Below are 26,989 nucleotides of genomic sequence, written 5' to 3' on the forward strand. Positions count from 1 at the left end.
GTTGCCACACACGTGCGCATACACACTCACACATACCTACATGCACACGCACACACGCACATACGCGTACACACATATGCATGCACACATGAATACACATGCACACACATACACACACACATACACACACGAAACCCACCTGGAAGGACTAAAAATCAAAACAGTTTCTGCATTGAAAAATAGAGTAATTCCACTCATTTTATAAAAATCGTTTTAAATAAACCATAAACTCCACAAAGTTAGAGAGCTGCCTGTTTTGTCACTCATGTACCGCAAGTGTCTAGAAAACTCCAGGAATGTAAAAGTACTTCAATATTAGAAAAATTATTCTAAGCGTTTTGTAATGGTTTATTATATCAATAAGTCAAAGAACTAAAAATCCATATGTTTTCAAAAGATTGTGAAGCTACACTTGATAAAGTTCAATTCTGATTTATATTAGAAAGTCAGTTATCAAGAACGGAAGAATATTTCTTCAGTGGTGAAGAATGTATATCTCAAACCCATAGGAGGGGATTGAGAGAATACTCTGTTCCTAAAAAGTCAACTCCTGAAGATTGGAAGCGCCCGACATTCTTGGGAATTAGATCAAGTGTTTGCTGTTTGGGCTGTGTAAGGAAAAACGAAGAAGTACAGGTGAGGTATGTCAAAGAAACAGAAAATGACACAGCAGAAAATTTCTGCACTTCTGTGCAGCACTTCTGGGCTGTCGAGTGGATGAAAGTTTCCACTGCCCTGACATGTTGCAATGCTGGTAAAAAACATCTTAGGGTCTGACAGAAGAAATCATTCTAAAATTCATGAAACACAAACAGAAAAATATCCATGTCCATGTCTTGGCTACAGCTGCTGACTTGTAAGAAATTACTGAGATTTTAGTTTTTTATAAAATGATGTCCTTTACCAGCGTCTCTATCCACTTCAAGCTATGCTTCACGGTACTCGAGTGAGGCTTTGCAGAGTGCAGCATTTCCCCTGTGATTCTGCTACCGACATCCTGCAGTCATTTCCTCTTCAAAGCTGTCAAATTTTATCAGCTGTCTGAAAAGAAAATGCTTTGGAGGGGGAGTTCTCTTTTATCACCCAAGGACCTCACAAAAATGTTAGGATTTATTTTGTATGCATCTGTGAGCAACCAGAGTGTGTCTGTGTGACCCAAGCTTTGTTGGTGGTCAGACACAGACCTTTGCCCTGATACGTCTCTTTGTGTTTGGCCACATTGGATGGCTCTCACAGTCTCTGTACCGAGTCTCTTGTCCACAGAAGAACGAGAAGAATATCATTCTTTCTTTTTTCTTTATCCATTTGTTTGCTTTTAGCCACTGATCCCTGAAGGACAAACTAAGCTTTGAAGTTCTGGGTGCAGACGCTGAAGAAGCAGGAAGCACAAATGGACAAACAGGAAGTGGAAGAAGGGGAACCATGAATGGGTGACTCGGTGCCTGACACCGTGACATGAGGGATTCACTTGCATTCTGAGTCCCTCTGGCCTGGAACACCTTATAGTGTAAGGGACCTTTTCAAGATGAAAAATAACTTGTAATAGTTGGCTTGGGTTTAAGACAATAATTTCACCGAACTGAAGGGAGGCACTAAATGGAGATTTATCAAACATAAAATAACTGACATGTCTTATAATAAACTGGCATGGAGCACATTTAGAATAGAAATGCTAAAGATTGTATTAATGTGAGTACAAAAATGGAAGAAAGGACTGACTTCTTGTGTTCAAGGATGAATCATATTTTTCCTCTTCTACACTGTAACTCCACCCTTTCTCCTCTCCTTTTCTTTCCCGGCATTCCTTTATCGTATCAACTGCGAAATGGCTGACTTCTCATCGACCTAAGTGGGAGGGCACTGTATCCAGACGTAAGAGCAGCCTCTGAAAACATCTGTTCTTTTGAATATATGGGAAATGTTTCAAAAAACAAATAGATAAACATAGCTAACTAATTGACTGAACATTCAAGTCCATTGATCTATAGCATGACTTTGTTACAGCAGGGATGGGTGTATTTTGCAGGGGGGGAGGGGGATGAGTTTCCAGAATATAATTTCTACTTGCATAATTTTGAGAAAAAGGATCCAGAATGACATTCTGGAGTGTTCGACTATAAACATAGCACTGACGACTCCAAACTTCCAACACTTGCCCCTGCATGATTAAAAGACACACTTTGGAAAATGTGACTTTTGTGATCTTTGGGAGGAAGCCTGGAAAGGGTGGTTTGAGGGTTCTGAGTGACACAGGAAATCTGTGTTTGTAAGGGTTAAGTGCGTGGGTGTGTTCATGTGGGCAGTGCTGGAGAAGAAAAATGAAAGAAAGTGCTTGCAGACCATTGCAGGCAGGAGCTGAATGAGAAACTCAAAGAATTCATAACACTTACAAAACATATTTGATATCCACAGAATATCCTGGATTGAGATTATCAAAAACAACTCGAATTAAAAACACAATCTATAGAAGAAAAATCTGACATTCGACTTCATTGAAATTAAAAGCTTTTTCTCTATGAAAGGTACTAAGAGAATAAAAAGCAAGCCACATATTGGGAGAAAACATTTGCAAATCACATATTTGACAAAGGAGCTGTATCCATAATAATGTAAAGAACTCTCAAAACTCAACAATAAAAAAACCAAACAAATCAATTTCTAAAATGGACAAAACATTTGGGCAGACACTTCACCAAGTGAAAAGATGCTAAACATCATTAGTCATTAGATAAAGATAAAGTAAAACTACAATGAAATGCCACTATAAACATATTAGCATAACTAAAATAAAATTTAAAAAAATTTTTAACATTTATTTATTTTTTGAGAGACAGAGAGAGACAGAGTGTGAGCGAGGGATGGGCAGAGAGGGAGACACAGAATCTGAAGCAGGCTCCAGGCTCTGAGCTGTCAGCATAGAGCCCAACATGGGGCTCGAACTCAAGAACTGCACGATCCTGACCTGAGCCAAAGTCGGACATTTAACCAACTGCGCCACCCACGTGCCTAGAATAACTAAAATAAAACTGTAAAACAAAATAACAATATCAAGGACTGATAAGGAAGGAAAACAACTAGAATCTTCATTCATGACTGATGGGAACACAAAATAGCACAGCTACTTTGGAAAACATTTTGGCAGTTTCTTACAGAGTTAAATTAAACATATATTTATCATATACCCCAGCAGTACCACTACTCAAAGTTTGCCCAAGAGATTTGAGACATTATGTTCACACCAAAACCTGTAGGTACATATTTAAGATAGCTTGTTCATAATCTCCAGAAATTAGAAGCAACCCTAATGTCTTTCAACTGACAAATGGCCACATCCATATGGTGGAATACTACTCAGCAATAAAAACAAAGCTATTGAGAGAAGAAGTGACATGAATGAATCTGCATTCTGCTGAGTAAAAAAAAAATCAGGCTCCAAAAGCTATATACTCTATGATTCTATTTATAAGATATTTTGGAAAAAGTGAAACTATGGGGACAGAGCACAGATGAGTGGTTGCCTAGGCCTAGGGTTGGTGAAGAAGAGCTGACTTAGAAAAGACAATAGGAGGAAGTTCTTTTTGGTGATGGAACTCCTTTGTATCTTGATTTTGTGGTTGTCACAGGACTCCTGGCATTTGCCAAAAGTCATATAACTGCAGACCAAAATGAATAGATTTTACTAGATGCCAATTTCAAAATAATTCTTTTCATCTGCTCAAATTTGTTGCATGCTTGTTACGCAGAACTATTTGGCGTTTTCACCTCCTTTTGACCTTCAAAATTTTCCATGGCTAATACGAGTCCTGAATGTAAAAAACAGTTATTTCTACCATCCCGCAGTGACTTGGGTGAGGTGAGTAGCCTCAGAAAACATGGAAATGTGGGGAAAATTAACATGCCAAGCTAAATCTCTCCAGCTGGTAAGGGAACAGGATCCCAGTGGGGCTGGGAATGCCCTTCATTTAGCATGTCCCTGTCATGGGGGCTAGGGAAGGTATGACATGCCGCCATTCCCAGCAACAAGCTCACACTCCTGTGAAAAAGTTCGACCATGATCCTCATCCAGATTATTCATTTTGGTGTTCCAAACAAATAAGGGGATACAGCCAGGGATGTCTCCTTCCATAAACGTATTCTCCTAATTGCAGCAGTACTGGGTTTTTAGTGTAGGGAATGGCACAATGGTAAGTAAGCAAGTTGATAGGGTTCTCTTGTGGAAAAGCAGTAGGTAGTCCACTGGGTAGTGTTCGTTCAGGAGACCTAATATCGATCAAGTCCCAGTTGTGCTGCTAATTTGCTGTATTCAGATTTGGGCAGTTCACAGAATTTCCGCCATGTTTTTTCTTTGCCTTGGTCAACAATTTTTTGGCTATAAGAAACAGATTCTGAATCAAACTGGTTTCAGATAGATAGATAGATAAACAGATAGATCAGTCCATCAGTTGGCTGTCAAGTAGGGACAGTTACCCTCCCTCCCCAGACAATATTTGGCAGTGTCTAGAGACATTTTTGGTTGTCACAGCTGGGAGGGCTACTACTAACATCAAGTGGATGTTGGCCAGGGATGCTGGTAACTATCCTATGATGTACAGGACGGCCCCCACAACAAAGAATTGTTTAGCCCAAAACGGCAATAGTGATGAGGCTCGCTCACACACACACACACACACACACACACACACACACACACCTACCTATAATTTTTTAAGGATAATATAGTATTTCAAAAAAAAATCAAAGGAAATTTCAGGGGAAAAAAACCCCATGGATTAGGATGTGTAGAAATCAAGGCAGATTTTGTGAGTTTTGAGCTCCAGATAGAGCTCAAGGGCTTTCCTCTTAGTACCCTGTGATTTGCAGGGCTCAGTTCCATGAGCCCATTCTCTGCGGGCCTGAGGCTGAGAAAACCAGAGACGCAGCTCGACTCTGTTCTTCCTGCTCCAGTCAGTCCTGTCCTAGGGGGCGGGGTTACAAAGGCCAAGCCTGTGGCCGCCCACGGAGACCGTGTTGGAAGCCCTCCGAGGGGTGGGGGTGGGGGTGGGGGTGGGGCTGGGAAACAGCCCCAAGGAGGCCTATTATATTTATCGGTAAAGTGATAACAATACCACTGAACCTCTACAAGCCTAACGTTAAATAAATGACTGGGGACCTCGGGTCACTTGGAGGAAGCGGAAATGGCAGGTCTCTCCTTGAAATGGAATTCATTTTTCTTTTTGTTTTTTTCTCTTCTGTCTTGAAGAATAGTTTGCAATTTTTATACTGCTACAGAACAGATGTTTCACAGTTTGTACGGCTGATCGCATGAACTGTACTAAGTTCTGCATATGTATGGCTGTCCCAAGTGACACCTTAGAGCTGTGGAGGGTAATTTTGCTATCTACCCTTTATGATATAGAAGGACCAAGTGAGATCTCAGTACAGTAAATCCCAGCTCCAACACAAGAAGTGGGGACTGAAATTCAATCATCTGCCAAACAAGGTCATGTTCTTTTTAAGCTTATGAAATGGCCGCCGGGCACCCGCTCAGTTTACCAACAGCAGCTCAGGGGCGGGGGGGGGGGGGGGGGGGGGGGGGGGGGGGGGCGGTCTGGCGGCTCCTGCGGATCCATCCCGGCCCTGGCTGGGCGTGCTGCCCTCTGGTGGCCACAGTCAGCTTCAGTTTACCTGTCAAGGGACAGGATGCGTGCCTGTGGCTGGCCAGGACTTGCAGTTCAGCCACAAGAAGCAATTCTGGGAATTTCCCAACTGTTGTCGCCCTCCTGTTGGCCCAAGCTGGGAAGACCGGGTCAGGAGAAGACTGTGAACAGGGGAACCTTGTGTGATGTTTTCCCGGTCAACCTTATCTTTTCCTCCACATCACTCTTCACACAACACCCAGAAAACACCTTTGGGCTGGAGGGGCAGGGCAGAGGGTGGGAGTCATTTGCCCATCACATTATACCTAATTATCACAGAGTTCCTTGCTGAGATGCTTTTCCGTGCTTGGAAACATAGAGGCTTTAGCCTGTATAAGATTACAGATCTCTGTGAGAATCTGCATGTACATGTATAATTTTTCTTACAATCTGGGGAAGGTTGTGAGCTTACTGAAGCCAATTCAGGACACAAAGGCAAGGACCCCGAATACAGGCCTGATAAGGATGTTAGTTGGGTATTAAATGTATAATCATGAGCCAGTCTAAAGTCATTTGGAACAGAAATGAAAAATGTCAGGGGCTAAATCTATGCTAATTTAAGGATCTAAAGCCCCTCACTGTCTTCTAGAATGTGCCAAACACCCATAGGACTCTTCAGCCATATTTACTCACACTATGTATCCTCCACCTTTCCTTTTCGCCCTTCACATTGGGTCCCCGTTGACATACCTGAGTTTCTCCTGGCTGTTCCCATTCCCTCTGGTTTCTGTCCAGAGTCCCTGGCAGAGCAACAGCAAGGCTGCTGGGAGTGGGAAGAGTGGCTGGGGCTAGGCCAGCACCCCAAGTCACCCAGGTGGGCATGAGTCAGTCAGCCCCCCACCTCTGTGCTCTGAGGATGAGCATTCCTTATTCCCTGTGGGGATAGAAGAGACACTGTGTACAGGTGAAAATCATGGAAAGAGAAGTGGCCTACAATTTTTGGAGTCTGTAATACTATTGCAAAAGCAAGTCCTTCTAGAACCCTCCCCAGGCAATGTGTGCTTAGAGCAGGTGAAGTGTCAGCCGGCCCTGCACTTTGGAAGCACTCATGGCAGTAGATCCCAAACTTTGCTATGTAGCTAGTCACTTAGGAGCTTATAATAAATAGTCCAAATACATAGACCACACTCTGTCACTTAAATTGGTATCTCTGGAAGGGAACTAGGCAGCAGAATTTTTAAAGACCGCCCCCCCCCCCCCAGGCAATTCCAGCAAGCAGCCAAGTTTGAGGAGCAGTGATTTACAGGAGTTGTAGGGAGTTTCCACTCCAGAGCCAGATGTCACCTGTGTGTGGTTCCCTTGAGCCCTGGGGGGCTTTGCTGTGATCAGTGACACTATTGGCACGAGAGGCGCTGGGGAGCTCACAGAGAACGAGTTCAAGACTGTGAAAACCAGAGGCTGAACAATGGCTAGGAGGCCTGCAGTATCATCTGGGCCTGGAATGGAGAGAATATAAGTGGGCAGATTTGCAGTACAGTCAGGAGGTAGAACGAATAGACTGATGGACACTACTCAGGGGAGGAAGATGTCCTAAGGTCAGAAGTGGGCTCACAGAGGACCCAGCTCCCAGATTAAACAGTGGAAGAATGTCAACTGTATAATTTGCAGGGCCCGGTGCAAAATGAAAATGTGAAGCCCCTTGTTCAAAAATTATTGACTTTCAAGACAGCAACAACAGAGCATTAAAGCACATTCGGGACTCTTCTGAGCATGGGGCCATGTGCAACTGCACAAGTCAAGTGTCTGCACAGCCAGCCTTGAGGAGGGCATCTCGGCCAATTGTAGAGCAGGGGGTGCATGGAGAGAGATGACTAGAATGAATGCCACTGGACTGATGATTCTGTCATTTGAAGGACCCACAGAAGTGCTCCTTGGGGTTATTATAGGAGACTAGAACCTCTCTCTGACTCTCTTCCTTCCTTTCCTCATTTCCCTTGCTCATCCTCACCCCTTAGCTCAACCTGTACTAACTGACTGTATGACAACACCAATGCATAGCTTTAATATTTGCATTTCCTGAGTACAGCTGCCTTGTGCATGAGTTAGGAGCTCCCTGGATGCTAAAGAGGAGAACTGGCATCCAGTTAAAGAGAAGGGGGAAGGAAGCAGACTACTGAACATGGCTCCCCAGCCCCCTGAGTCAAGGTAAAGGAATCTGTTGGCCACTCTATGGAACCAGTCATCAAGAAGATTGATCATAGGGGCAAGAAGTATCCCTTGTGACCCTATTCAGCAGTCTGAGCCCTGTGATGTCTCTCAAGAATAGATGAATGCTCAGTCACCCACATGCTTTCCAAGTTAGATTTGGACACCAGAAGTCCTACTTCTTTCTCCACAAGAAAATCAAAATTGTCTCTCTGGATCAAATTGCTGCTCAACAATAAGAGCAGGAAAAAAAAAAAAAAACACGCATTAGTCGTATTTTAACTTTCTTCATTTCACTGGATGGAAGAAAGCTGGCCACAGGCCAGTCCCCAGGTATTCCACAAACATCCCTTGATCACCTGTTGTATGTCAGGCGCTGTTCTTGGCAGTGGTAATGTAAAAGGGAACAAAACAAATGAAGCTCTGCCTACAAAAAGCTTACAGTCTAGTGGAGGCTGCAGGCCACAGATCACAAACAAGTAAATATCATTTCAGGTATAAAAAGTGTTATGAAGAAAATGAAGTAAGATAATGGGATAAAGACAGACTGGAGTAGGAGGGCCATATTAGATACTGTGGTCAGGAAAGACCACTTCAGAGACAATATTTGAACTGAAACTGAATGGGGTAGAGGAAAGACCATGGTAAGATCTGGGGGAGCATGCTTCAGAGAGAGCAACAGACAGGCCATGCAGTAGCTTTGAGCATCTGTGTTGAAGGAACTAGAAGGTGGGTGTGGCTGAAGGGCAGTGTGAGAAAAGCCAACGAGTGGTAGATGGGTGGGGAGGCAGAGGCAGGGTTCAGATCCCATAGGCAGGGATCCTTAGATTGAAGTCCATTCCAGGCATACTGAAGGTTTCAAAGAAAACATGACATAACCTGATTTCTACTTTCAAAATATTGAGTCTGGCCATGGTGCAGAGAATATAAGATACAGGACAAGAGTAGGAGCAGGAAGACTAGTTAGCAAAAGATTGCAGTAGATTCGGCAAGAAATGATGTATTTATACTATCCGAGGGATGGAAATAATCAGATCGGAGGCATTACTTAGTAATGAATCCAAAAGTTTTTTCTGATGGATTAGGTGCAAGGTAGGAGAGAAGTAGTCAGACAGAAGAGGACTGTAGGTTTTCAGCCTGTGCAACCTGGTGAATGGTGGAGACTTTATTCAGGTAGGTGCACTTCGTGGGGTAGAGTGGGAAGAGAGTTTCCCGAATTCTGTGTTGGACATGAATTGTGTTGGACCTCCAGGTGGAGACCTCCAGGTAAAGGTAGCAAGGAGTCTAGAACCCAGCAGAGAGGTAGGGCTAACATGTAAGAGTGCAGATGGAATTTAAAGCCATGGAAGGGATGAGGTCACCCAGTGAGTGAGGAGAGAGACAGGACAAAGGAATTGAAACCTGGGGCCAGGGCTGGGTTTGTAGACATGCAGCCTGTACAGTCTGGGCCCCACACTTAGACCGTCCCTGTGTTTAGTTTAATGCTCTGCTGTCACGCGCTTGAAAGTCTTAATAATTTGGCACAAGGGGTTCCACATTTGCATTATGCTCCAGGCCCCTCAGTAGCTGGTTCTGCCTGGGACACTTCGGAGTTAAGAGGTCTGGTGGAGAAGGAGACTCCATCACCAAGAGTCAGAAAGTGTGGCTAATGAGGTGAAGGGAAGCCAGGGAGTGTGCTATCAAGGAAGACTTGATGTCATCTCCAGGAAGAAATGGTTATGTGAAATGCTGGTTCACCCTTGGCTTGCCAAGGTACAGATATTAGCTATTTTGATAAGGACCTTCTTGGTGGAGTGATGTGCATTGATGCTTAATTAGGTTACCGCAGAATAAGACATGCCCAGATCCACCCCTGACATTTGAGAATACAAACGGAGGCCCTGTCCTGCAGCCTGTGCCCTTTCTCTCCTCCCACACCCAGCTCTGTTTCTCACAGGGAGGGCCTCACACACATGCCCAGGGATACATCAGCGCAGACATGCAAGCTCTGTTCTGGGCCTCCCTGCAATCAACCACTTGTTGGGGGGGGGGGGGGGAGGGGCGGGCAGGCAGGAAAACATTCGTGCGAATTCTGGAAGCAGCTCTGGCCAACTGTGTAGGGATTTTCACAGCCCCATATGGTCTAGAAGCAAGTAGGGCAGGTACCGTTGGCCAGGCACCTCACCCCATGAAGGAGGACACAGATGGAGCCAGACGAGAGCAGGACTCTCCAAGATCCGGGCCTCCAGATGGGGGCCCTCTTGTTCAGGTCTAAGGGTTAGTGCTGGAGGTGAAGGTGTGGGGAGACTGAAGCATCCGGTGGTAGAAAAGGAAGGGGGTTCTCACACAGCTGCCCATGTTTTTCTCTATGAAATATAAAAGTGAGGGTAAAAGCAGGACGAGGCAGTAAGGCCTTGAAGAGAGTAAGAAAGGTTTTGGGGGGCGCCTGGGTGGCTCAGTTGGTGAAGTGTCCCACTTTGGCTCAGGCCAAGATCTCACGGTTCGGTTCATGAGTTCAAGCCCCGCGCTGGGATCTGTGCTGATAGCTCAGAGCCTGGAGCCTGCATCAGATTCTGTGCCTCCCTCTCTCTGCCTCTCTCTCTCTCTCTCAAAAATAAATAAACATTAAAAAAAAAAGATGGGGCACCTGGGTGGCTCAGTTGGGTAAGCGTCTGACTCTCGATTTCAGCTCAGGTCATGATCTCATGGTTCATGAATTTGAGCCCTGCATCAGGCTCTGTGTTAACAGTGTGGAGTCTGCTTGGGATTCTCTCTCTCTCCCTCTTTCTCTGTCCCTACCCTACCTGCTCTCTCTCTCTCTCTCAAAATAAACAAATAAACCTTTAAAAAAAAGAAAGAAGGAAAGGTTTTGAGAAAAAGAAAGTAAATTCACTAGGTAGGCGTGGTAGGCTTGTCTGGAACTATTGAATATCCACCTGATATGATTGGTTACAGATTTAAGTAAATCCAGGGGCGCCTGGGTAGCTCAATCGGTTAAGCGTTGACTTCAGCTCAGGTCATAATCCCACGATTTGTGGGTTTAAGCCCCACATCGGGCTCTGTGCTGACAGCTCAGAGCCTGGGGCCTGCTTCGGATTCTGTGTCTCCTTCTCTCTTTGCTCTTTCCCCACTCGTGCTCTGTCTATCTCTTTCTCTCAAAAAATGAATAAACATTTTTAAAAATTTTTAAGTAAATCCAGGCAGCTCAATGGTCTGATTCTCCCCAGTGATGTTCAGCTGCCCACGCACAGGCATCCAGAAAGTGGGTTGTCGGGTTTAAATAGGGTTAGGGGATTTTCCCCATGGTTACAACAGTGGGAGAGAGGCAGAAGGCTCAAGGGCATCTATTCAGCAGTGCCACATTGCCAGAATGAGGAAACTATAGTAAAGAGGCCATGATGGGTGATTAATAGTGAAAAAGTAGTAAGACCAATGGAATGGGGGCTCACTGAGATAAGAGAATTGCTGGAGTCGGCAAATTGGGCACCACAGCATGGGAAGCCTGAAAGTGAGCTTTCAGGGATGGTACAGTTATAGGAGATGATACAGTTTACTTGTGACTAGGAGTAGCTGAGCTAGGTGGAGAAAGTATTGGAGATAAGGCCATCAAACGAGAGATACTACCAATAATAAAAACAACAGTTTATTGCCAGGCACCCTGCTAAGTGACTTGTACATACGTTATTTGATTCTTATAACAAATCTGTAAAGTGGGCAGGACTATTGCCCCCATTTTTTAGATGAGAAAACCGAGGCCCAGTGAGATTATAGCTACTTGCCCAAACTCAAAAAGGTGATCAAAGGCTCAGGTGGATATCAAATCCAGGCTTATCTGACTTCAAGGGCTGTGTTCTTAAAGAACTTCCCCTCCTTACACTCAGGTCTAGCTTCTTAGTTGAGTTGGTTTGTGGGGTTTTTTTCTCCTTCAAGAAACACTTTTTATCTGGAACCTCACCTTTTGTCTGTAAAGACACAAACGTGACTAAATTATTAATTGCTTTCATCATAATGTTGAGCATTTCAGGCCATAGAAGGATAAGATATGAAGACAGCATTGTGCTGCCCAGAGACTGGTTTAAACCCTAGGCTTTCTGGACAGAAACCGTAGAAACAACTAAGTTTACCTATAGAAGTGCAACTACACTGTCTGCTGGCGCCCTCTACTGGCAGTTAATCAGAATGGCAGCCTGGAATCAGAAACTTGATTTGTCTTTTTTTTTTTTTTTTTTTTTATAGACTTGAATTACCAAGTAAAAATTTGTCCCTTTAGATATTTAGGGGCTGTGGTTCAAGTGAGGCAAGGAAGCTGTAGTTACAGAAAGAGACTTGTGTCAGCTTTTTAAAATCTCACAAATGCAGTTACTTTGCTTAGGAACTTCTGATTCTCTTTAGTGGGAGAACTCTGCTTCCCTCTGAGTGTCTCCCTATGGAGACTGTCAGCTACCTGAGGTCAAGATCTTAATTTTTTTTATCTTCTCTTCTAAGCCTAGTAAAGTGCCCAACACATAATACGTGCCCAATAAATACAGCGGTACAATTTCACAGAATGGGAGGGACTAATCCTACTTGGGCAATTCAGGAAGGCTTCCAAGAGGAGATGGCTGGTGGCCATGGTGATGGGGGGAAGGAGTAGAATCAAAAAGAAAATCCATGGGGCGCCTGGGTGGCGCAGTCGGTTAAGCGTCCGACTTCAGCCAGGTCACGATCTCGCGGTCCGTGAGTTTGAGCCCCGCGTCAGGCTCTGGGCTGATGGCTCAGAGCCTGGAGCCTGTTTCCGATTCTGTGTCTCCCTCTTTCTCTGCCCCTCCCCCGTTCATGCTCTGTCTCTCTCTGTCCCAAAAATAAATAAAACGTTGGAAAAAAAAAAAAAAGAAAAAAAGAAAATCCAGAAAGTAGAATGGCCACCCCAGGGGGCAGATATAGAGATCCCACAGGGCAGGGATTTTCTGTGTGATTCTGGAAGGAAGTACTCAGCCACCTGGCTAACAGGTGTGGCTTCCAATCCTTCCAGAGAAGGTATGAGCCAGAATAAAAAATTTCATAAAAACAGATAGAGGAAGCTAGTATAAAAGATGCAGATAAGCTGAAGAAAGAATTTGGAAGGAGTTCTTCTGACCACGGGTAGAAAAAAAAAAAAAAAAAAAAGAAAAATTCAAGGTTTAAAGAAGTTTTCCCATAATTTCATTTTTACCCTAAATTGTGTGACCTCACCGAAACTCAATTCAATAGATATACAGAGCACCTATCACAACGATGGCAGTATTTTCTCAAAATACCTTTTATTTTCTCAGACAAAGCACTAGGACCAGGGTGTCTTTCCTGGTTTTCATACTGAGACTCTCATATCTCAGGAACCCCTAAGTTCCAGGCAAATCGGGACTCAGATTGGCTCACAAAGAGGTCAGTACCAAATGAAGAGAAGGAGGTTAGTGTCAGAAGACGGCACAAAGGGCCTTGGCTGAGAAGGGTGTAGGGGTGACAACTATACTCTGTACCTCTTATCATCATAACTCTGCTGCGTGCATGGTGAGATATTTTTCACCCACCAGCAAAACAGGTTTCTGAGTCTAAATGACCAAACACACAGAAAACAATGCAGAAGGATAGTCAGAGGGGAAAAACACACTCACACAAAAACCCTTGGATTGCAACAACAGAAATGATGCTAAGGGAAGATGGGAGTCTCGTGTCAAAGGTCCTGCTGGTTCCTCAAAATTATATCTAAAAATAATTATCTAAAAATGAATAGTAAGCCGCAATAGTAGGATTCTTATAGCACACCGGAAAAACTAGCCTGCTGGTGCTGTAACCCACATGTAAGTGATCACAAACATTAAACACTGACTCCACTGAGGCCCAAACAAACAACTTTCAACCTCACTTTAGTGGCCAGAGGTACATGTGACAGCAGCAGAGGTTAGCAGCTCTGGAGGAAGTGGTTCCTCAGTGATGGGGGAGGGTCTCTCAGGCAATGCACAGCCCAGAGTCACTCTTTTCCTCCTCAAAGTAAGGGAAGTTTGAGGAACTTCTCCAATCACAACAGTGCAGTGACAGTGACATTTCTGCAGCAGGCATTCTGCAGGAAACTTACCAGAAACTCCCCATTAATGCTTCCTGGGAAGTTATAACTCAGGTACTTTCCTGATTTAGGAAAGAAGTGGTGAAAGAAAGAAAGAAAGAAAGAAAGAAAGAAAGAAAGAAAGAAGAAAGAAGAAAGAAAGGGAGGGAGGAAGAAAGAGAAAGAAGAAAGAAAATGGAAAGAAGAAGCTATGTAAACATAATTTATAAAACTTGTATGCATGAAGGAAGGACTCCTCATTTAAAGGCTGGAGAGAGAAGGAGTAAGAAATAAGAAATGACTAGTCAACAACAGCCTAGCTCAGTTGTTGTGGGACAGGGACAGTCACTGGGCAGGAAAGTGGATCAGCAGATGTTTTAAAGACCATTTGTTCAAAGAAAATACGGAACTTAACTGGACCAAGACAAACAAAACCCTAGCACTGCTGGCTGTGGCTTTCAGCACTGACATGTTAAAAGGAGTTGATATCATATCTATACTGTAGTAATGCCCATGTGGTAATGATTACAACTGATATTTATAAAGCACATACCAATGTCTGCTATTCTGTTAAGGATTTTACAAAGATCATGTCCTTTAATCCTCACAATAACCGTATTGCTTAGCACTACGATTGTGCCCATTTTACAGATGAAGAAACTGAGGATCAAAGTCACATGGGTAGCAATTAGTGATGGTGGGATTCACATTTAGGCAGTCTGACTCCAAACCTAGAGTTCTAACTACTGTAATATATATATATATATATATATATATATATACACACACACACACACACACACACACACACACACACACAGCTGGCTCCTTTTATTATAGCTAGTTCTGACTTTGTCAGAAAATTCTTTTTATAATCTTTATAGAGTTGTTTTAAAAATATGAAAATGCGAGGGTGGGTGAGGGGTATTGAGGAGGGCACCTCTTGGGATGAGCACTGGGTGTTGTATGGAAACCAATTTGACAATAAATGTCATATTAAAAAAAATTAAAAATAAAAATATGAAAATGACTCTACAGAGACTTAAAATCTTCATACTGTAACACTTCCTCTTTCACTTTGAAATTCCCAAACCAACAAGGAGGCACACAAATGGTTTGAAAGCCGTAGGCCTGGGCTCGAGCAGTAGAGTATCACCAGCCCCATCTGGAACTAAGATCTGTGTGTGTACATTTTGGGAGTGAGTGGGTAGAATAAGGAGGAAGCAAGGAAGTGAAGCAGCTGTCACCTGAGTCAGTCACAGTCCTGGTGACTGACACCTCACAGCTTATGGAGAAAATGTGGTGGCACCAAAGTCGAAAACACTTTTTTTAGAAAGATGGAGGTGTGGGTGAGAGTATGTTATCAGTGTGAGAAGTATAACATCCAGAACGCCCCTGGAAAAGGACCTATCATATAGACGTCAGCAAATAAAGGTTTTATGAATAAATGAATGAATGAGAGAAATGATTGATCCCAATGCACTGAAAATGCCATCATTTTATACAATACCAGGGAAAGAATATAAATGGTCATAGAATTGCATGTTCATTTATAGAATAAAAAACTAATTCTCAGCACTGCCATTCTTTGAACATTCTTTAAAAAATTGTAATGCCCATGTACCCCAATGTTTATAGCAGCACTCTCAACAATAGCCAAATTATGGAAAGAGCCTAAATGTCCATCAACTGATGAATGGATAAAGAAATTGTGGTTTATATACACAATGGAGTACTACGTGGCAATGAGAAAGAATGAAATATGGCCCTTTGTAACAACGTGGATGGAACTGGAGAGCGTGATGCTAAGTGAAATAAGCCATACAGAGAAAGACAGATACCATATGTTTTCACTCTTATGTGGATCCTGAGAAACTTAACAGAAACCCATGGGGGAGGGGAAGGATGAAAAAAAAAAGAGGTTAGAGTGGGAGAGAGCCAAAGCATAAGTGACTCTTAAAAACTGAGAACAAACTGAGGGTTGATGGGGGGTGGGAGGGAGGGGAGGGCGGGTGATGGGTATTGAGGAGGGCACCTTTTGGGATGAGCACTGGGTGTTGTATGGAAACCAATTAGACAATAAATTTCATAAAAAAAAATTGTAATGCCCAGTTACTACTACTAAGTATGAAACATAGACAGGCTATCTGAGGAGTTGTGTACTAATATATTGCTTATACTAACCCTTCTTCAAAGACTTAATTGGCTCTTCATTTTCAAGTAGAAAACTCATTTGCAATGAACACATAGATTTATAACAAAGACAAAGGAAAATATAAGTGTGTTAAGTGAATAAGTAAAAGTTGTGATTGAGCTTCAATTTAGCTCTGAGATTCCTGGCAGCCAAGACAAAAAGGGAAACACAATAACTTGCACAAATGTGCAGAAAGGAGAAAGCGCACCAGTCCCTCAAAGGAGACAAAGTATTACCAAGCACTGAATTTTCAAAGAATTTTTTCACACAGAGTTTCATATAGGAGTCAATGGCATTGTCCATTCCTTGTTCTCATTTTTACAACACAATCAGGCACAAAATTCATGAAATCATTCCTTGCAGTAAAGATAAAAACTGAGAGTGTAATATTAAAGCATAACTCAGGGAGTCCATTCTGTGAAGGTGCCAAGGTAATGTAGTCCAAGGACAGCCTTTAATTTGATCTGGAGTTGGAAAGAGATTATCTATAAAGAAAGGAAAGTTGTGTTTGCTGAACATCTAACATGTTATGTACACAAAATACTTCTTTCGTCTCAATACATGTATTATTATCCTATTTAATAAGTAAGCTACTTGCCCTGGGATTCACTGCAAATTAGCAGAAGGGTTTTAAGCCCAAGCACCCTTTTTTTAAAATGTTTATTTACTTGTTTTTGAGAGAGAGAGAGAGAGAGAGAGAGAGAGAGAGAGCGCACAGCAGTAGAGGGGCAGAGAGAGAGAGGGAGACTCAGATCCTGGACCCTGCTTCAGAGCCCAATGTGGGGCTCAAACCCACGAACTGTGAGATCATGACCTGAGCTGAAGTCAGACACTCAACTGACTGAGCCACCCAGGCACCCCTCAGGCATTTTTTTCTCTACCACACACCCTCCTACCCGCCTACACTCCTATTGAGAAAAGTCAATGAACAATTTATCCTTTAGACAATCTTCTGTCAATGCCACTTTTTACAGGCAATTCAAATTTATTTTCTCCAGGGAGGGCCTAGAACATTGGTGTTGCATTTTTCAGATTAGGACAAATTTCTTTGTTCAAAAACCAAGCCACATGTTGGTGGAGTTGACTCATATATGCAAGTTGAGGAAAATTCATTGAACTCATCTAGAAGGAAGTCCACAGTGTCTAAACTATAAGCCTCTCTGTTTAAACAGCTTGAGAAGGGATTATTTTACTCTCCTTCCAGAGATTTGCAGACTTAGAGACTCCTAGAGGGCAAAATGTTTATGCTGTGACCAAAGCATGGGTAGGAACTGGGTGATAGAAAGGGAGTCCTGAGTAGAGAGGGCTTCACGCAGATGCGACAGAGCAGGGAACTGAGAAAGCTGAGACAGGGCTGAGGTCTAGAGTAGGAGTGTGAGCGTGCCTGGGGAAGCACAGATAGCCGGGGACAAGTGCGGAGGTGAGCGGGTCCAGATCCTAAAAAACTTGAGTTTAATTACTTCCCCAGGAGGACCCATACAAAATTACAAAGATTTTTTTCTTCTCCAAAGAAACAGAAACTGTGTATAGGAAAACCAGCCAGAAAAGAGGGCAAGTGTGGGACTCACTGAAGAAAGCACAGGTCTGTACCTTAAAGAAAAGAATGGCAGTGATGGGGAGAGGTGGCTGGACCAAAATTCCTACTCACAGCCACACTCCTCTGGCCCCTCAGCTGTTCTCATCACAGGACTTGTCTTGGTGTCTTGTAATTGTCTCCTTGTCTGTGTCCCATTAGCCTGTAAGCCATGCAGGAGCAGAGAGCAGGACTGTCTTTCTATTTGGCTACCACACCTATGGGTATTATATATATTGGTAAAGCGATTTTTGTTTTTTTAGAAAACTTTCAAGGGAAAAAAATGTTCAAGGAGAAAAAATGGTGACAAGTAAAGCATAAAACAAGAAATGTAAATTATTTTTCTCTTTTTGTAACTCCCATATCTCAGTTCCTGCCTGGGAACTCTGCAAAATTTACATACCATCCCCTGGATGGAATCCCTCTATTCAGGATTGTCTCCAAGGACCATGGGTGTCCCCTGATGTTGCCCCTGCTTCTTCACCATTGCCTGTTGGCCTTAATCACTGTGGCCACGGCCAGAGCTGCATTTCAGCTGTTCACACGCTCCCTTCTCTTGCATCCAGTTAGCCAACCATGGTGCTGCTTCATGAGAGATTATACTTCTTTCCTTTCAAATGATCTTGAGTGTGAAGGGTCCATTACCATCAACTTATTCTTCTTGATCATTCCTCCGATCTTTCCAAAACCCCCATTGTGCACATTCCTTATTCACAGGACCACACTCCAGCTCTGAGGAGACAGGAGGAGTCACCACATGGTTGCCCCACTAGACACTCTGTGTAGATGCTTTATAAACTGTGAGCCCAACACAGCAGTAGTACCTTGACTGGAAGATACTTTGGGCTGTGTATACCATGCAAGCACCATGGAGTATCTCGTTTTGGATCCATTTTCAAAGAACACGCACCACGTCACTGAGCTCACCCCTGCCAAACCAAGTATAGTTTGGTTCCCAAGCAAAAACAAAGTACAGAATCTAAATCAACCTTGCCTGGCATCTGCAGGGAGGACTTTGTCAACGAGTGTGTGGAAAACAAGATGTAGGCTTCCTGTCACCACTCAAGTCAGTCCTCACTCTGCTGCTGTTTAGAATGACATCAGTCTCTCTTCCCCAAATGGCCAGGAGGCTCTCACTGGGCAACAGGTGGCATGCACTTTGCAGAAAGAATTTAATTTATGCCTAAAGGTAAGTAGATGACAACATAGGACAAATATTTTTACTTGAACAAAGAATAAACGAAGTATGAGGCCTGAGAAGAACACCACCTCATGTCAGTATTCACTGTCTGATGAAAGCATGGTGTTCCCCTTGACCCTGCCTGCACATGTGGGGATCTTTTTCCATCAGGGACCAGGATCATTATCCATCAGGGACCAGGAGCTACCCAGGGAGTACAGAGGCTTCAGCCACAGCAAAATAGACTACATTTGGTCCCAAACCCAGGCTGATACAGATTAGGACATGGTAAGTTTAGCAATGAATTTTAAAGAGAGTGTTCACCAAAACTGAATGCCAACTAGTACAGACAGGCTCACCATGGGCTTCCAACCTGGGAACCAGCATTTATGTGTTCATAGAAAGCAAGAAATATGCTCAAGCGGGCTTCCCCGGTCACTTTGGGACCATGTAGCTTTTCCAGGAAAACCCTCTATCCTGAGTCTAGAAGTGCAGGAAGTCTACGGACGGCCAAAGAGCACATGTCAGACCTTATGCCAACATGCTTGACCAAGTACTATGGAATTTGTTTCATCTTTAAGTATTTTTAATAGCATAGTTAATACTCATTCATTATAGGAAGCCTGGAAAATATTTATAAGATAATAAATCAATTCCTATCAAAATACCAACAGTATTTTTTCACAGACCTAGAACAAAGAATACCAAAATTTGTTCAGAACCACAAAAGACCCTGAATAGCCAAAGCAATCCTGGAAAAAAAAAAAAAAAAAAGCAAAGTTGGAGGCATTACAATTCCAGACTTCAAGTTATACTACAAAGCTATAGTGATCAAAACAGTATGATACTGGCACAACAATGGACACATAGGTCTTATTATAGAATAATATAATAGAATTATATTATTATAATTCTATAATTATTATAGAATAAAATAATATAGAATTATTATTATAGAATAACAGAATAAAAAACTCAAAAGTAAGCCCATAATTATATGGTCAATTTAATCTTCAACAAAGCAGGAAAGAATATCCAATTGGAAAAAGACGGACTCTTCAACAAATAGTGTTGGGAAAACTGGACAGCAGCATGCAAAAGAAAGCAACTGGACCACTTTCTCATATCATACACAAAAATAAATTCAAAATGGATTAAATACCTAAATATGAGACCTTAAGCCATAAAAATCCTGGAAGAGGTTTTCTATGTTCTGGAAGAGAACATAGGCAGTAACCTCTTTGACATCAGCTGTAGAAACCTCTTTCTAGATATGTCTCCTGAGGCAAGGGAAACAAAAGTAGAAATAAACTATTGAGACTACATCAAAATAAAAATCTGCACAGTGAAGGAAACAATCAACAAAACCAAAGGCAACCTACAGAATGGGAGATATATACAAATGACATATCTCATAAAGGATTAGTATCCAAAATATATAAACAACAGATACAACTCAAAACACAAAAAACAAATAATCCAATTTTAAAATGGGCAGAAGACATGAACAGACAATTTTCCAAAAAAGACATACAGATGGCAAACAGACACATGAAAAGATGCTCAACATCAATCATCATCAGGGAAATACACATCAAAACAACAATGAGGTATCACCTCACATCTGTCAGAATGGCTAAAATCAGTAACACAGGAAACAACAGGTGTTGGTGAGGATGTGAAGAAAAAGTAAACCTGGCTCTCTGTTGGTGGAAATGCTAACTGGTACAGCCACTGTGAAAGTATGGAGTTTCCTCAAAAAGTTAAAAATAGAACTCCCTTATGATCCAGCAATTGCACTACTGAGTATTTACCCAAAGAATACAAGAACACTAATTCACGAGGATACATGCACTCCAATGTTTATAGCAGCATTATTTACAATAGCCAAGATATGGAAGCAACCCAAATGTCCATCAATTGATGAATGGATAAAGAAGAAAAGAAGTGGCATGCATATATATATATATATATATATATATATATATATATATATATATAATTCAGCCATAAAACAGAGTGAAATCTTGCCATTTGCAACAAGATAGATGGAGCTAGAGAGTATGATGCTGAGCAAAATAAGTCAGTCAGAGAAAGACAAATACCATATGATTTCACTCATATGTGGAATGTAAGAAACCAAACAAACAAGCAACGGGAAAAAATAAGACAGAGAGATACAAATTAAGAAACAGACTTTTAACTATAAAGAACAAACTGATGGTTACCATAGGAGACAGGGGTGGGGGGTATGGGTGAAAGAGGTGATGGGGATTAAGGAGTGCACAAAAAAAGTAATAATAATATATATGTGTGGTCAGTATATCTTACCCATACATCCTTCACCCATAGTTAACTACTACTAATAAATTGTGTACACCCTTCTGGATATTTGACGGCTTATATACATGTTCATTTCTTTGTTCATTTTCTATACAATAATAAAATTAACTCTTATGTATCTACCACCGTTGTTAGGTACCTTTGAAGCTCCCCAAATGGATTTCCCTTATTTTCCCTCTGGAAGTAACCATCACTCTGACTTTATTAGTCAACTCCTTCGCTTTTCCTTACAGTGTTGCCAGACACAGATATTATTCTTTAACCTTAATATAAATAACTCCCATTCTGCTCTTCTGTGACTTTTCTTTTCCACCAAATATTAAGTTTTTGCTATTCAATCTCATTTAACTATATAATAAAAATACTACAGTTTAATTTTCCATCTATTATTGATGGGCATTTGGGTTGCCTCCTGTCCCCTATTATTACAGGCAATATACTAGGGAATGTACGTACATCTATTCTTATTTATAGGCACAATAGTTTCTCTGATTTCCATGCACAATAGCTTTTCCAGGGGATCATCTCGGTGGTGGTGAAATGGCTGCTTCCAAGGGTTTACACATCATCAATTTCACTAAGACACGCCGAATTGTTTTTCAAAAAGGCTTGTACCTTCAGTGTAGGAGAGTTGCTATTGTTCCATGTGTTCAAGAAGACTTGATATTGTCAGACTTTCCTTTTAGCCAATGTGGTGGGTGAGAACTAGTTTGTTGAGCTTCTAACTTACATTTCCTGATATTTGTGATTAAGCATATTTCCATATGTTCACTGGTGGCATTATCCCTATTCTGTAAAATTCCTATTCCTGTTGTTTATTTTCTTTTATCATTTTTATTAGTTCATAGGACTGTTTTATATATTAATTCTATCTCTGTGTATCTGTGGCTGTATCAATGCCTCTATCTAAAACTATACTTTCAACTCTGACTTCTTTTAACAAGAAAAAAAACCTCCACTGCATAAAGCCTTAGGTCTTATGAATTGGTCTAGTTACAGAGGTCTTTTTTTTTTTACGCTTATTTATTTTGGGGAGACAAAGCACAAGTGTGGGAGGGACAGAAAGAGAAAGAGACACAGAATCTGAAGCAGACTCCAGGCTCTGAGCTGTCACCACAGAATCCGAACTCATAAACCATGAGATCATAACCTGAGCCGAAGTCGGAGGCTTAACCAACTGAGCCACCCAGGCACCTCCACTTATGGAGGTCTTAAGGACTAAATGTTTTCATTCCCTTTACTCTGATTTTCTAAAGGGCCAAACGAGACAAACCATATCAGACAAATAATGATTTACCAAATAGAAAAAAAAATCAAGTGGGGAAAAGGAACCCCACTATTGTCATTATTCATTTTACTACTTGGGAGACTAGAATAATTATATTTTGTTTCTGAATAGTTTTTTTTCCAACATTAAATTCAGGGGGAGAAAAACGTTAAGACAACCGTCAGTCCACAATTCCTGTCATTATGTGTCTCAGCTCCAAAAGCTCTCTAGGTTCTGCTTCCTGTTTGGACTTGGAGGACCTGAAAACAAGATAAGATGTATCTGAGCCAGATGCAATATGGGCTGTCCTGAAATTCACAGGTGATCTTCCAACGAAACGCTCCCAACCGACAGGGCAGAAGGGGGCTTTCCCTGGATGGTCAATACCCTTTTACATGCTGGGCACGCTGGATGTGCCAGACCCTCAGACAGTGTGCGAGAGAAGATGCTAAGCCCTGCAACCCACCCTCTGAAGCTTACGATTCAATGAGAAAGACAAATATGTGGAAAGTAGAATATTTGAGTAACAGTGCATGAATGCAGTGGAAGGTTCTCATGAGTTTCATTGTTGAACTAAATGGAAGATGATAAAGGATCAAAGAAATGTATGCTCTGGGCTCCACCTCAAGTCAAATATGTTTGCTTTTCATTCCCCTTTCCTCCAGGGGTGATCCACCAAGATCACCAGGTGAGATGCGGCTTGGCCTGGGTCACATTCTCCCAGCCCTGTCAGGCCCCTGGTGGTGATCCTTGGACCAGCTCTGCCAGCCAGTGCCCCTCTCCACCTCAGCTCTCTGAGTTGAAAATGAAGTGGAGAGCCCCTCCCCAACTCTCAGAGACTTTCACTTTCACTCTGGCCCTGGCTCAGCACTCACAAGAATTAGAGGAAACTGGAAACACAGCTGGCCAAAAAGAAATAGCTGGGACCCCCTCCTGGGCCACATTCATGTGTCAGAGCCTTGCTATTTCCCTAAGCAAGTGCTGGTCCTCATATCCTCCTTATGCTAATGCTTTCCCCCTGAAGTTATATCTTAGGAAAATTCTCTTTAAAATTGACCTAGGCAGTGAATCATGAGGTAATACTTGGGTTCCACCCTTTGATGATCATCCACTCCAGTGGTTCTCAACTAGGGCAGATGTCTCTCCCCAGACATCTGGCAATGTCTGGGGACATTTTTGGTTGTCATAACTGGTGGTAGTAGAAGAATACTGCCATCTTCTAATGGGTAGAGGCCCAGGCTGCTGGCTAACATCCTACAATGCATAGGAGAGCCCCCATCAGTAAGAATGATCCAGTCCAAAATATCAATCTTATCCAAGTTGAGAAACCCTGATCTACTCCTCACTACCCAGATTGGTCACTGACTTCACTGACACTGCTGCATGTTCCACACGTCTTCTTAATAGCTATGGGATTCTTTGATATACTGTTAAGCTAATTCTCCTGGACACAGGATGCTGGTGAGAGGACCAGTGGTCCTGTGGCTGAGTCAGTGACTCTCTCTCCTGGGAGAACTCAGCTTATGATCTAAATCCTTATCAATGTGACACTCATGAAAGATATTCTCACTGCAGTCCAATCTCTTAGGGTGACAAACTTGTAAATGGCATGGATAATGAGAAGGGCTTCTTAATATTTATGTAATTATGTGATTATTTTTTTTCATTAAATAATTATTATTTTTTCATTAAATAACACTAAATAATATCATCTGCTTACAGTCAGTCATTCACTCAGTCAACAAGTGCTTCTTGTGTGCCCACTAGGACCAGACACTGTGCTCTATGTTGGATGAATTGTAGCTCTTCCAGTCTACTAACTTAGACCACAGCCCCTGCAGCAGGACTTCTTCATCGGGTGTGATGGAGTGGTGGGTTCTTGTTAAATTGCAAGTGTATGAGCCTCCCTCCAGATATTCTGATTTCACAAGTTAGGATAATGCCCAGGACCCTGCATTTTTAGCAAGCACTTGAGGTGACCGTGATTGAATAAACATAGGTAGAAACCATGAAATCTACCCAATCTAATCCCAGGTCTGAGAATATGCAGATGTATACTCTAATGTGGTAATTTCCTATGTCCCTGAAGAAAAAATTCTTTGACCATTTAATCAATTAGTCATTTAGCTATTAACTAATCTCATGTTTCCTACTTTTATTTTTTTTTATTTATTTTTTTAAAATTTTTTTTTCAACGTTTATTTATTTTTGGGACAGAGAGAGACAGAGCATGAACGGGGGAGGGGCAGAGAGAGAGGGAGACACAGAATCGGAAACAGGCTCCAGGCTCTGAGCCATCAGCCCAGAGCCCGACGCGGGGCTCGAACTCACGGGCCGCGAGATCCTACTTTTAAACAGAGGGAGAATAAGACCTGTTCAAACACAGAAGGTGAGATGGTAGAATGACCCCTTGTTAATAGAAGCAGGACACTTACAAGGGAACAAAATCATAGAAGTTTTACTTCTAAAAACTAATTTTTATGCCATACGATAACATGAACATTTGCCCACAGTTATCAACAGTAATTAGGATAAAAATTTCTTGCTTATTTATGTATTCTCAGAATCAACCTCAGCATGCAATAGTTCCTGGCTTCATTAGGGACCACTAATTCCTTCCTAGACACCAACATTAATGGCTTCTCTGATTACCCTCAATTTTCTTTCAAATCTTTTCTCAGACCTATATCTTTAACCCTTCATTATGTAACTTTGCGTTGGACCGCTTATTTTAGTAACATATCAACCACCACTAGAAGACCAAATCTAAACCTTGCTCCAAGCAAAACTTTTCCAACCCACAAGAAACACCTCCCCACATATTTAATGTCAAGGAAGTTAGCTCACTGTGCAGGTGTAGTATGAAAGACAGGGAAATCACTTTCAGCCCACTGCTCTGCCCTAAATTACTGTGATCGATTAAGAATAATTAATAATAAAAGAAACCCATATAAAGAAACTCATGATGACAATTATATAGCAGTGTAAAATCAATGTGTCACTCTCATCATTAATAAGAAGACGTATAGATTAAAGGCCAGAATATCTCAGAAAACATGCCAGCATCCCTTAAGATAATTAATCTACAATACATCTCTCTTTTTTCTCAACTTCACTAAGAATTCTGTTCCATTCTGTCCCTTTAACCAAAAGTGTCTTTATTCCACCTTCGGATGTCTCTGTGTTCCAGCCCGGTCTCCACTGTTTGCTTTTTGCTCATTTTGCCTCACAAAGCAGAACACCCTGAGTTTGTTCACAGCTCAAGCAGTGAAGTTTTATGTGTGATCTGTAGCCTTAGCCCATCTCAAGTACACCATCTGTAGCCTCAGCCCTCGGGGGGGCTCCATTCCAACACCACCTCCTAACAGAAAAGAACCCCCTCCTGGTGCTTGGGAACTTTGAGCCAACACATCCGTTTCAATGCAAATTTTCCCCAAACTCAGATTTGCTGAGAGATCCATTTCTAAGTAGATTAAGCTCCCTGCCCACCAACATGCAAATGGCAAGTGCTCACATATAAGAACCACAAGGGCAACAAAAAGATAGTGACCATACCTATTTTCCCGGCCTCCACTTTCAGGTTGAAATCCCAGTTTCTTGGCAACTTCAGGGACATTTTGTGCCCGGTTCTGGTGAGTAGCTGCTTGAAGGGACAAGTCTGTGTCGATTCCCGCCCTTCTTGCCTTTTCGATCTTTCCTTCTAGCTTTTGTGGGCGTGTTCCCCGTTATGATGTCTTCACAAGCAAGCTTGGGTTTGAAGTTGATTTGCCAACGTGTGTCCTCCTTTCTTTCAGAGGAAGGGTCCATCCATCTGTCACTTGGGAAGGGCCCCCAAATCCCCCCAAGGCTCCCCAAGGCCCCAATAGTCCCACAGGGGCTGGTACTTCCTGAAGTGTGCACTTGGCTTTTTCTGCTTTCAGCTTTACCAGAAATATCCCAGCTGATACTTCACTCTGCCTCATGGGAAGCAGAGCTCCTGTTCAAAAGAATCTCAGGCCTCACTGAGGCGAAGTAGTGGTAAACAACTGCTGCCTCTCGGCTTTTTTTTTTTTTTTTTAACTGTCTGCTTCCTTGCATTTGAGGAAGTGGGTGGCCGTTCAGTGTAGATGGTGCATTATGAGCACACTTTCTTGAGAAAATGGTTTTTGGAAATGCTTATATGAGCAGAATGAGTGTTCTTGTGATATAAATAAGGCTATTTGGTGAAAAGAAAAATGCAAAATTCCAAGACTCCCACCATATACCTCTAAGCCCTCCTCCTAACTGAGCAGATCAAGTGTCTAAAAATGGTCCATGAGACAGCTTGCATCCCCCCCCCACCGCACCCCAAGTCTCCTTCTTTTAAATTCTCCCTGCTCTAAGGACTAAATAGTAAGTTCTCCACCTGCTCGGGGTAAAGACTCATGCAGAAAATGTTCTGATGTACTTAGCTAATAAGTTAGCTTTAGCTGGTAGACCCACTCACATGTTATAATGGTTCTTTGCCATTGTGTATAGAGTATGGGTTTAAGAATCAGACTAACATGGGTTCAAAATGCAGATCTTACACTTCCTAGCTCTGTAGCTTCTATTTTT

At 42.3% G+C, this 26,989-nt stretch overlaps 1 protein-coding gene across 3 annotated transcripts in view; it reads right to left on the reverse strand.

Moving 5' to 3' along the window:
* ARHGAP25 (Rho GTPase activating protein 25) overlaps window positions 1-26,424 on the reverse strand; it is a 91,554-nt gene extending 65,130 nt beyond the window's left edge. The window contains exon 1 of one of the 3 annotated variants that reach the window (XM_025932448.2): window positions 25,970-26,424. In XM_025932448.2, coding sequence (XP_025788233.1) covers window positions 25,970-26,030 — 61 coding nt within the window. In that variant the 5' untranslated portion in view covers window positions 26,031-26,424. Of the gene's footprint in view, window positions 1-6,365; window positions 6,383-25,969 lie in introns of those variants that run through there. The other 2 variants (XM_025932447.2, XM_086700960.1) reach the window with 2 other exon arrangements.
* Between the last annotated feature and the right edge of the window lie 565 nt (window positions 26,425-26,989).

This window comes from Puma concolor, chromosome A3 (assembly GCF_028749965.1).
Source record: "Puma concolor isolate L17-30 chromosome A3, mPumCon1.1.hap2, whole genome shotgun sequence".
NCBI lineage: Eukaryota > Metazoa > Chordata > Mammalia > Carnivora > Felidae > Puma > Puma concolor.